Source organism: Cyprinodon tularosa, unplaced genomic scaffold (genome assembly GCF_016077235.1).
Source record: "Cyprinodon tularosa strain WSP-4 unplaced genomic scaffold, ASM1607723v1 ctg388, whole genome shotgun sequence".
NCBI lineage: Eukaryota > Metazoa > Chordata > Actinopteri > Cyprinodontiformes > Cyprinodontidae > Cyprinodon > Cyprinodon tularosa.
In genome coordinates this window covers 1385301-1397500 of record NW_024039105.1, presented here as the reverse complement: position 1 = coordinate 1397500, position 12200 = coordinate 1385301, and the positions used below count along the sequence as shown (strand labels likewise).

Genomic DNA, 12200 nt, shown 5'->3' with positions numbered 1-12200 from the left:
GTACCATGAAAAGGACAACTTACTTTCTGAACTTTGTTTGTAAAACACAATATATAAAGAACATGTCAATATTATTAGTGTCTTCATTATTTTAAAATAAATGACAGGTTACCACTGTGCTTGAATATCAGCTGCTATGAAGAACACCATAACAGGATACATGATACATTTGCACCTCAAGGTATTTTAATAGCATTTTATTAATATTGACATTTCTCTTCATTTCAGTTGAGAAATTTGGTTAAAAATGAGAATATCGTAAAATCGTATCGTATTCCTTTCTCACTCATAAATATTTCAGCAACTTTTAAGATTTATGTAAATTTGTTACATAACAAATTCCCATGTACATATTTTAAAATTATTTTAACACAAACCTAATGGATAAAACTTACATGATTTATATGTTTGTATAATAAAGCACATTATTTAAAATACATGATAATGAGGTTATGTATCTAGTGTTAACAAAAAATGCTTACTCAAAATTAATATTAAAGGTTGTATTTATTTCAAATAAATAAAGTTTATTGTTTGAATTGCATAAATCACTACACAATTCAAACAAATAAACTTTATGTATTTAAAAATAAATACACTTTTTTAATTCTAATTACATAAACCTGACTTGTATGTATTTTATGTAAATAAGCTATATTAAATTAACGAATATGCATAATGTAAGGTTTATTTAACAGTTTTGTGTTACAGTTATCTAAAAAAAAAGTTATTGGGAATTCGTTATGTAACAAAATTACATAAATATTAGAATAGGGGTGAAATATTTCTGTGAGAGAAGCTGACATGGTTTGAAAATATATTTCTCAGAGTGTCGCTGCCGAGAAATTTCCCCGCCGACTGTAGACTGTAAGACTGTTCAGCTGTTAAACAAGTGCAGTCAATTATTCTGTCGTCTGACCGCGTGTATTGAAACAGTTTCTATACAGCATAAATACTTACCTTTTGTAGCTCTGACTGCCTTTCAGTTTCTGTGCAGCTGTCTCACAAAGAAAACGGCACAGAATAACCCTCTGGAAACAAGGTGCTCTCTGCTCACCATTGTGCAGCTTAATGTTCGGACCTAGAGGTTAAGAAGTGGCGATGGAGTCTGCAGCGGCGAGGCTGCCCACTCTGCGACACCGAGATTCATACAACAATAGGCTTTTCATACTGACCTCTGGCTGGAAAATAGGCTTAATGTCCGCAGAGCAGCAGAGCGACTGACTGTGTTTACCTTTCACATCCCAACACATAAAGAAATAGACTCCTAAACTGTGGTGTTTAAAGTCACAAAGGCCAACACAGTTTGATCTGCAGTGTGACCACTCGAGCTGACACTCGACCTGCGAGCCATTCATGCGGGGAAGTGTGAGGCCCACGATGCAGCCTTGAAGAAGTTGTGACTTTGCTGCAGGGCCTCTGGGCTAATCTGGTATGATGGACAGACAGAAACACAGTCAGACAGGTGACCAGCGATAACGTGTCAGACTGATGCCATGGTGAGAGAGCAATGTTAGCGCAAGTGTCAACTTTGACCTCCTCATTTAATGATTGCTTGTAATGTCTCTGTCTGTTCGGCCAGAGACGCAAAAGCAGAAAAGAGCTGAAATGTAAAGATTGTTCATGCAGCTTGGATCCAGACACACAGCACTTCAACTTTTCTATTGTGTGTTAACAGTCAGTCGGGCACTGCCCACTATCGAGCACCTGGGTAATCAGCGCATGGGAAACTCAGACTGCGGTAGCATCCAGGACTTCTCTTAAAAAGCTCCTGACAAGCAGATGGCTACTGCTGCTATTGCTGCTGAAGGAACTGCTTGATTTACTTATAGATTAGCTGGTATACTTTTAAGTAGGGGTTTCAAGGAACAAGTGTTTGAACAGAAAATGTTCTGTACAGCCCTTTTAGTCGGCATGCGCACATATCAATCAAAACCCCATGCACAATGTTTATGTGTGGATCTATTGTAAAGTTCTAGCTCTTTAGGGAGAAGTTCAGGTGATCAGTTCTTAACCTTAAGCTCAGTTGCACTTATTTTATAATGATAATGTGTTAAAGCACTCTATCTTTAATGGCTCCAAAAAACACAAACTGAATGTGGCATGACCTTAAATGAACCCTTAATCCTCACAACTGCTCAATGGGGCTGATTCATAACAATTCTGCAAACAGAAGTGGGGAAAATTTTCCCCATAATGATGAAATGATAATGAAAGTAACCGATAACTAGGACTGACACAATGTATTGGATTAAACATTATTAATCGATTATTGAAATAATCATCAACTAATTTAGAAATCGATTAATCATTAACTGGAGTATAAAGAATCTAAAATGTGTCTTTAGCTGACACAGCAACCCACTTAAAGCAGTAAACCAAATTGTGAAAAGAAATGTGTAAACATCCATCCATCCATTTTCTTCCACTTATCCGGAGCCGGGTCGCAGAGGGAGCAGTCTAAGGCCCCGTCCACACGAAGTCAAAACGAACACGAAACGCTGATATTTTCCAAAACGTTTGCCGTAAAGACGGAGACGTAAAATAAATGTGAGCATCCACACGAATGCATGAAAACGCTGCAAAATGTATGCCAGGCCTGTAAGTGGCGCTGTGGTGCCAAAGCAAAAATAAGCGACGAAATGTAGGGCATGCGCACTAATATTTATACATCGTTGCCCTGCGGGTCCATTTTCGTGGTTAAGTCAAATTCAGGTGCTGAACTATGTGGTCGATATTGCTCTGTTCTTCCTGGAGATATTCCAGAAGAAGAAGATTCTGTTGTAAGCCCGACAGCAGGGTGAGTAGCATTAGCAACGGCGCCATTGTTGTTGTGATGTGTCGCGCTTGCGTGTTTAGAGGCGACGCTATGACGCATGCGTGTAAAAAAAAAAATGCGGTTAGGGTGTAAAGATGGAAACTCGAAAACGGCGTTTCAGAATCTTCCCACTCTGAAGGCTGAATAAAAAAAATGATCGTTTACAGACCCCCGAAACGCCGGCTTCGTGTGGATGGGAGGCTGGTTTGGTGAAAAATTTGTGCGTTTAGGCCAGGGTTCGTCTTCGTGTGGACGGGGCCTAAGCCAAGATGCCCAGACTTTCCAATCCCCACACACTTCCTCGAGGTGCTGGTGACACCAGGCCAGCTCAGAGACATAGTCCCTCCAGCATGTCCACGAGGCCTCCTCCCAAAGGGACATGCCTGGAACACCTTCCGAGGGAGGCGACCAGGTAAACATTTCCCTTTAAAATCTTTTACGTCTGGGCGTGCAGATGTCGCAGTGTTTAGTGTGCACGACCCATGTACAGAGGCCGGAGCCCTCGACGCTGCCGACTCAGGTTCGAATCCCACCTGAGGTCCTTTGTCGCAAGTCTCTCCCCCTCTCTCATACCCTCTTTCCTGTCAGCCTACTGTAGAAAAATAGACCCAGTAGTGCCGCAAAATATAGATAAAATCTTTTACGTCTGTCAATATGCTCTATCCCGGACCCCTCAAGTGGTAAAGCTTTATTTTCACTTGGTTTAATTTTGTAAAGCGTCCTCTTTAGGGAACCTTTTGTTGTCCGATTGTTAATCAATTAATCAAAAAATAATCGTCGGATTAATCAATTTGCAAACTAATCGTTACGTGCAGCCCTACCAATGGCCAATTATCACAAGTGCTTGATGATAGCTGTGGCTATAAAGGAAGTTAAACTAGTAATATGATTTAGCAGCAGCTAACTTTATATAAGGAGTTCGATATCGATAGCTTCTCTTCCTTATTGTTTGATAATCTGAAATATAAGAGCAACTTTTTAACATTACTGCAAATAGCATAGCACACCTTTGACCTTTCAAGTTTTTATTTTGCAAAGTTCCGGTGTCTTAGCACCTTACATAATTATCATAAACTATCAGCACATGCACATTCAATAAACTCTGCACAACCCTTAGTTTGTCGTGTAGGCACCGAGACACAGATGTATGAGTGAAGGGGAGAGTTTATATTTAATCCCAGCAGTTTAACAACCAATTTCAAACCTCATATACTGCTACCTTTAAAGCAGACAAGTTTTTTAGCTAATCTTTTCTGCAGACATTACTCAAGTGCTGACAGCATGATCATTACTGCAGCTGAATGTCTATGTGTGTAATCTGTGTGTCTTTGTACTTCTGGATTATCAGATTAACTCTTCTGTCTGATGTAACTCTGAGTCACCACATGAAGTGAACGTGAACAGTCTTGATAGAAATAATTAGGAGAGTCTCGATACAACTTTATCATTTCATATTCGATAGCGACATTGCAGCTTTGAGTGTTGATCGTTACCGATATTGACCTAATACGGGTCAATGAATCATCCAGTATGAATCATAAATACTTTATGATTTATTCTGCAGTGTGGAATGACAGAAAAGGCTTGACCAAGTGTTATTTTTCATACAAAGAACGATACTTGAAACCATCAGGTATGAGAACAACTGATGCTTTTCTTATTCACCAAAGAGTTGCATAAACTTTAAACAAAAGTGGATAGAAAAAAAGTATTTCTATGAGTTTTCTAATATCTGAGATTTTAAAGGGTTTTAGAGGCGGCATATATTCCACCATTTATTTTATTGTGGTATCTGACCATCCATCTCCATCTATCTTCTACCAGGGTCGCCTGGGTACACCCTCGACAGGTCGCCAGTCTGTCGTAGGGAATGATATCAGACAAATATCTGATTAATATCAGATTGGCACACCCCTAGAGATACTGCAACATTAATACAGATGCAACGTTAGGCTGAGCAGCTGTTTGTCTATTTTATTTCAACTCTGATATTACTAATAACAGCTGATACAGTATCTGAGAAACCTTCCAAAAGACAAATGTAAGACCCTTGAATGTTTTCCTTGAACACCTTTAAATGTGACTATGACGCCTGATTATTTGATGCAATTACAGCACAAATTTGAAATGAGTTTTGCTTCATTTTATTTTGGACAAATTGTCTTGTACAAGTAAACAGGGATTTTATAAAGCCATCTTAGCAATTTCAATTTCAGTCAGTTATTTTTGTATCCATTCATACATCATATTCTTTTAAATAGTCAGATTTCCAAAGTGATGTGTTATATTTACATGTACATGTTGTCCATGATGGAGTCTCCATCTATGAATTTATTTTTAGATATTTCTGAAGTAGTCACACTGTCTGTGATTTAAGGATGAATGCACGGATGAATTGATAAAGGGAAGGACTGGAAGGTGGAAGTGGATAAATGGATGGCTACAGATTTTAGCAGATAAAAATACAAATATTTCTATTTGTGAAGTGCTTTTATATTCCAAACATCTTCAGACTTTTGGGGGAAATCATGTTAATGATTCTTTAACTAGGAAGAAACCTGTTTGCTAACCAGAATAAGTATATAACCTAATTCAGCGTTAAAACTGATAAAAACAGATACGAACGAAGATTAAATATTGATGCATTACATCATATCTAAAGGAGAAGGAGATTGAGTTCTTTCCAGCTGCATCACTCAGCAGAATGTGTATAATCATCTTACAAAGAGGCAACTACAGATGCACTGAGTCATGTTTCCATTGCTTATGTTTCTTATGTAAGGCAGGCAATCCAGCTATTAGCTTGGACTGTCTGCATATCTATCAGTTTGGTTTTATTTGTGAAAGCGACCTAAAACGATTTTTCAAAACCATGAAAAAAAAACATTGAAATCACTGCCTCGGAATTGGCTAAAGGTTTTCAAACTGATCAGTTTTAATGTTACCTGATAGCAGTTCTTTCAGAGTGTTGTACCAGGAGTGAGTATGTTCTGCAGAGGCGTTGTGGAGGTGCAGTGTGTCCTCCTCCAGCCGCCTCCCTCTCCTCCTGCAGTGGAAGAGAGCAAGGCCGAGCACGGCTCCCCCCGACTGCTGGGTCGCGGCTCGCCTCCGTTTCACCTTCACGGCGAAAACGTCCTGCAGCAGCACCGCACCTGCCTCCAGCACGGTCCCATCGCCTGGAGAGAGATGCAATACATGAACACACATATGGAGCTAGCTCCATACATACATACAATGCTCATTTAGACAAAAGCTGTAACAGGTGCATGAGATCTGGACACAGATCTACAGATTAAAAATACTGATATTTCATCTAACATGTATTTACTTAGTTAATTGTTAAAACACTTCTAAGCACAAGATGGGGAGGTTATCATACATCATATAGTAAACACTGAGTTCAAAAAATGACTAATATTGTATACGTATGTATAAACACATATATTTATACACTACTTATTCTAACTCTGACCTTTATGCTAGCTGTAGAACGAATGGTCAAACTGCTGCCAGTTACATAACATCATCTGTAGAATTATTAACTAATCTACTGACCGGCGTATTGTTTAGTCACATCCTCCAATCATCCATCTTAATCAGGATGGGGATCGGAAATCTGATTGGTCCACGTCATATAAACCATCTAATTCACTCAGGATCCTGTCAGCAGAGTTAATGTTGCACACTGAGTTACATAACACTCACATTTTATTCATAGTACACACATGATATGTCAGTTTTAGGCTGATTAAACCTGCTGCTGCTGTCTGAAAAGAACAGCCCTTTGAAACGATCAATGCATAAATAAACTAGGAAAGCACTGCGAAAGCGCAGACCTCCACCAAGTAGCTTAATTCCCCGACATTTTGTGACTTCCACCTTAAGTTAATACCTGTATTCACAGAATTGGAATTTTTTTTATAGATTGTTCCTTGAACTGATTTGCACCTTTGTTAAGAAGTTCATTAAAATACGTTCATAACAATTCAAGTTATTCTGTACACAGACAGACACATACACATACACACACATACTCGTTCTGCCATTGTAGTGAGGACCATATTGACTCCCATTGACTTCTATTGATTATCAGTCATTTCCAACCCTTTCTATGCCGTAACCCTAAAACTTACCCTAAACCTAACCATTACCAATGCATACCTCACCCTAATCCTAAACAATTGAAACCTTAGCCCTAAACCTAACTGTTAGCAAAATATCATGTGAGGACCGGCAAAATATACTCACTTTGCAACAACTGGTCCTCAATTTGATGGTGAAATTGGAAAAATGGTCTTTACTCTGTAATTTCCCTCTGGGATTATAAAGTATGTCTGATTATGATTCTGACTCACACACACACACAGAAACTTGTCTCACTACCTTTGTGGGGCTTTTCAATTGACTTCCAGTAATTTTTACAGCCTAACTGTGACCCTAACCATTAGGGGTTCATATCTAACCCTAATCACAACTTAAAATCATTCACACCTAAATCCTAAACGTAACCCATGCAACAAAAACTTCCAGGTGAGGGTTCCTGGCATTGGGCCCAACAAGGAGCTGTTGGCCGGTCCCCACAACATGGCAAATGGGCCTCACACACACACACACAAACAAACTCTCCTAAAAATATAACCTCCATGGCGGAGATTACAAAATGTATGAATAATCATAAAGTTCAAAGAACACACCTAATAAAAATATTATGGACAGATAGATAGATGTGTTTATACATATACACATATGTGTATATATTCACATATATATATATCTCATTCATAAACCTAAAGCACATTAAATGAATCATAATTTAGGAAGAATAAGATAAAAATATAATCAACAATTTTTTTCCCATCTTGCCAAAAATGATTATGCTGATCTATGCTGACAACAGAGATGCTGTAAACGCACAGGCGCTGGTTTCCTCCAGATGGAGATAAGTTTCCCATCATGACCTCACAACCCACTGTGCCAATACACAGACACACACACACATACCCGCCACAGTGGCAGTCCGGTCTCATGTTGACCGGGCCATGTGGTAACTGTAGGGAGTTTTGGATCATACTGAGATCACGCACATACACTAAAAAGACACAAACACAAACATATGTGTTCGTGTTACTGACGCATTTTCAGAGAACACATTATATATGACCCATTGACCACACCTTATATCTACCGTTATCTCATCATCATGTTATTCTTATTTCTTGGTTACTGAATATTATCAACTAGTATCATCTGATAGAAATCTAACTCCCCTCTATAGGCTGTTTCTCCTTATTAAAATACTTAGATGAGTATTGAAAAAAAATCAGCTTTTGCTATTGTTTTCCTAAAATGCAACAGTAGTAGGTGCAGCAAATCTATTTATCATTTGCAATCATGACCTTTTCAACAAATTAGCCAATCCAGTCTGCAAAATCTGTCTGCAGACATGCATTGGTGTGAGAGTTTTCCATTTAATGGCAAAGGATTGTATGATTATTATTTTTTATTATATCAAAAAAAATATACAATTCAAATAATATTGCTTTAGTTCCTCAGTAACTGTAGCCATAAGAAGTAATAAGAGTACCATCAAAACTGGCATGAACTTGAATGAAGAGAATTTAATAATATCTAACAAAAAAGATAATCCCTGTAATTCACCTCTAGACGTAAATGGCACTGGAAGGTTATTTGCATTTACAATTTAAAAAAATGCAAATTCGAAATTGCAGACGCAATTAATATTTGGTCTCACAACATAATACCCTAAGAGCTTCAGTCCAGTCATTTTTGTGAATGTAACATGTTGGCAGAAGGAAAGATTATGGTTGCCAAAAGTTGCAGATGCACAGCAACTACATTAATGGAACAGACCCCGATTTAAGGAGCTTTTGGACTTGTGAAGGGCTGAAAATATAAAACCTTTCAAGTCATTGTCATTGCTCATTGTTTATTTCATGTTGTCATCCTCTGACTGATAATAATGTTTTTTTTTTTTTTTTTAATATTATTTTTGAATATTTTTATTTAAAGCTTTATTTATGTTGTTGGTCTTCATCCACCTTCCAGGCTCCATTATGAACCAATCTTTTTAATTGTGAAGCTTAACCAACAGCGTTACATAACGCTTTATTCTGCTTTCCCTGCCTCCAGGATCTGACCCAGTATGTATTAAGAGAGGTATGACAGATTTACATAAATCACTTTTAAGAAAATTTTATGATGTTGTTTTTTTTTTGTTGGCAATCACGTAAATATGCTGTGTAACTTTACCTTAATGGCAAAAAAGAAGGAACTAGCATCATTGCAAGGCAAAAACCTTAATGGAAAATTTTGAATCTTTTGCTATAGTCTGTTTTATTAACAGGCATTTAAGAACCTGGATACAGGAAGGACCAAGTGAAACTAGAGAGAATATTTTTTTGAGCCAATCCAATACCTGGGCTGAGCATATCAGCCGATATCCTATATTGCTTTGATTCAACTATTAAATGAATGAACCATATACCTTGCCATGTGAGTGAAAGCTTTATCCTTTAGACTTAGACTTAGACTTAGACACACAAGTCTAAACAAAAAGACATTTCGTTAAGTACAGCTCTCTTGACTATTTCATTTTTAAAGTGCATCCATGATATAAGCCTTTATATAAGCAATATTAAAAAAGGTAACAAATTCACACAGATTCAAATGTACTTTATATCATTTGTTTACAAGTAACAGGTATCTGATCAGTGCATCTCTAATTAAAAGCCTAAGTTAACTGATAGATCCCCATTTTAAAGGTGGGACAAGGGCGGGGCTTTCAGGGTCAAGAGAAACATGATAGAACCATCAGATAGCCACAGATGTGATCCAAAAATGTTATCTTTTTAAACAAAAATAGCACAGCAGCTAGCTGTTGAAAGATGCATCTAGCAAATTTTCATAAACGGCATCTTAAAACATTGCTATGGTGCGGCCGCTAGCTTGACTTTTATCCTTCATAGAAAATCGGCATTGCATTATGGGTAATTCTGGCACCCCCATGTAAACTCTCGCTTCTTGTGCTGCGATTGTTCCAGACTATTTTAGACAGGAGAATGTGAATTTCTTGGCTCCCTAAAGGCTCAGTTATGTTGCAGCACATACATTTCGATTGAGATGTGCAGACACAACGTCTGCAGCTTTTATGCCCTGAGTGGCTTTTCCCCCTGTTCCTATTATTCTGGCCAGTTTGAGGTAGGCATTTACGGCATACATTGCAAGCCTAAAACACCACAAAACACGACAGTGTAGAAAACACAGCTTTTTCTTCTGTTTTTAAACGTCTTTGTGTCATCCAAGAGGGACAGAAACTTATATCCAAGAGTTTTTCCCACTCTGTTAATTACTGTGATAGTTATAGGCCGAATCAAGATGTCTCTAGATGTTTATATTTACGAGCACTCGCCAGTAGAAGCTATTACTCGTCCATTGTTTTTTATAAGCATGGCCCGTGTCTACATAGTTACAAATTTTGCCAAGTGTCCTATGTAGAAAATCAGGCCTCGGGGAGGCGTGTGGATGCCAAGATGACATCGTTGGGCTGCCCAGATCTCGTCGACGCGTCAGTCATAACCCAGGCTTATCACTGATCCATACTTTAGAGATCATTAATACCTTTTTTAATGACCTTGAAGTATTGCAAGGATTAGGTTGGTGAAGGTCATTCTACTCTTTCAACATTTCCTACTTTTTACAGATTTCCGTAATGTCAAACCAAATCTTCAGGTAAGATTAAAGAAATATCTGATGATTTCAAATGCTGAAAACCTTGTGGGAATCTGAGAGTTAAAGGGGCTATCTTCATTTTCACCCAGAAATTGCAGTTTACAATTTGTAACACTAATCTAGATCATCGCAATAATCATTAATATAACATGTTAACACAGGTTAAAATGCCAATTCTGCTATTGTTGTACCTTGTTTATTTTAAATCCTGTGATACAGCGACTGTGCTCAAACACACAAACTCTCTGGATACAAGGCTAAAAAGAAATGATTGGAACACTGTTGATTATATCTAGAATAACTCAAAACTAATATTAACAAAAACTGGAATTGGAAATTGTCCGCATCTAAACAAAATAAGGTTTTACATCTGAAATTTGTCTCTGCCAACTTAAGTCAACTGAAATTCCCCCTTATTATGTAGGTTTTTTTAAAATTGAACAACTCTTCTTTGCCACACAAAGTCTTTTCTGCCACAGCGCAAAATACAACAACTGTATCTGACAGCTCAGGTTTCGCTTTCCTAACATAAATGGATAAGATCGATTCCTGTTTAGAAATAAACAAGAGCAGATGATCCATTTATACAGAAATATCTCATCAACACGCAGAAACACACACACACACAGCGTGCTAACAGACTGCTTATGTGTATGTGTGCGTTAATCTCCTCACACTGAGAGACTCTAATAACCCCCCACGGGCCAAACCAACTGCTCTCTAGTGCTGCCAACGCACACATACACACAGTGCTGGCTTAATGACATTAGCTTGGATGAAATACAACAAAACAGATTGGCTTCAGAAACACAAACACATTGAATTTACACCTTCATCTTGCTTCACTAACCAGTTCGGACTGAATGGTTTCCAAGTAAAAATCTAACACACAACAGGAAAGCTCTAAATAGGAGCAAAAACAGTAGCTAACTAATACAGAAATGGGAAGAAACTGGCTTGTTTGGCCCCTTTAAATCTATCAAATGGTATGTTTTTAACCCATGTAGTTTAATCCATACATACTTGACAAAATTACACACCAGGTGTGGTCTTTAGATGCAATTAAACCAATTCAAGAGGTGAAATACATTATTAGGAGGCATTAAACTTGAAATATAAATGACATTATCCTACCAAATATTGCATCTAAGCAGTCCATTGGGGTAAATAATGTACTAATGTTGTGATCTCAGCTGTTTGCTGCTCTAAATTAAGCTGATAGCATCTCTGTCTAAAATTAAAGTGAAAATAAAGTTTTCTGAGCTTTTGACTATGTTATACTGCTTCTTAAATCCACATGGTGCATTTTTATTCATTTATGTCTGAGTAATCCTCATGAATTCTGATCTGTTACAAGCCGCCCCTACCTTTCCTGTCAAAACAAGCCAATAGGGCCCGTCTACTGTATGTAGAGCTGCCCTCTCCAGGAAGCGCCTGCCCAGACCGCGCTGTGCCTGCACTGTAAAAACCCACCTTTCTCTGAGAGAGAGTTGATGTAAGAAAGAGCGGGATGATTCTGGTAACAAAACTGAGTTCAGCTACACCCGCCCAAAGTACATATACCAAAATGGTGCCCAATCAGCCCTCTTACCTCACTGGTGTCATGTGACTTGTTAGTGTTACAAAGTCTCAG

The 12200-nt window shown here is 38.0% G+C and overlaps 1 protein-coding gene across 2 annotated transcripts in view; it reads right to left on the bottom strand.

Annotated features, from left to right (window-relative positions):
- The window catches only part of cerkl (ceramide kinase-like), a 39476-nt gene that overhangs the window by 23982 nt on the left and 3294 nt on the right, over positions 1 to 12200 (bottom strand). For both annotated transcript variants that reach the window (XM_038297461.1, XM_038297460.1), the window contains exon 3: positions 5764 to 5994. In XM_038297461.1, coding sequence (XP_038153389.1) covers positions 5764 to 5994 — 231 coding nt within the window. The remainder of the gene's footprint in view (positions 1 to 5763; positions 5995 to 12200) is intronic.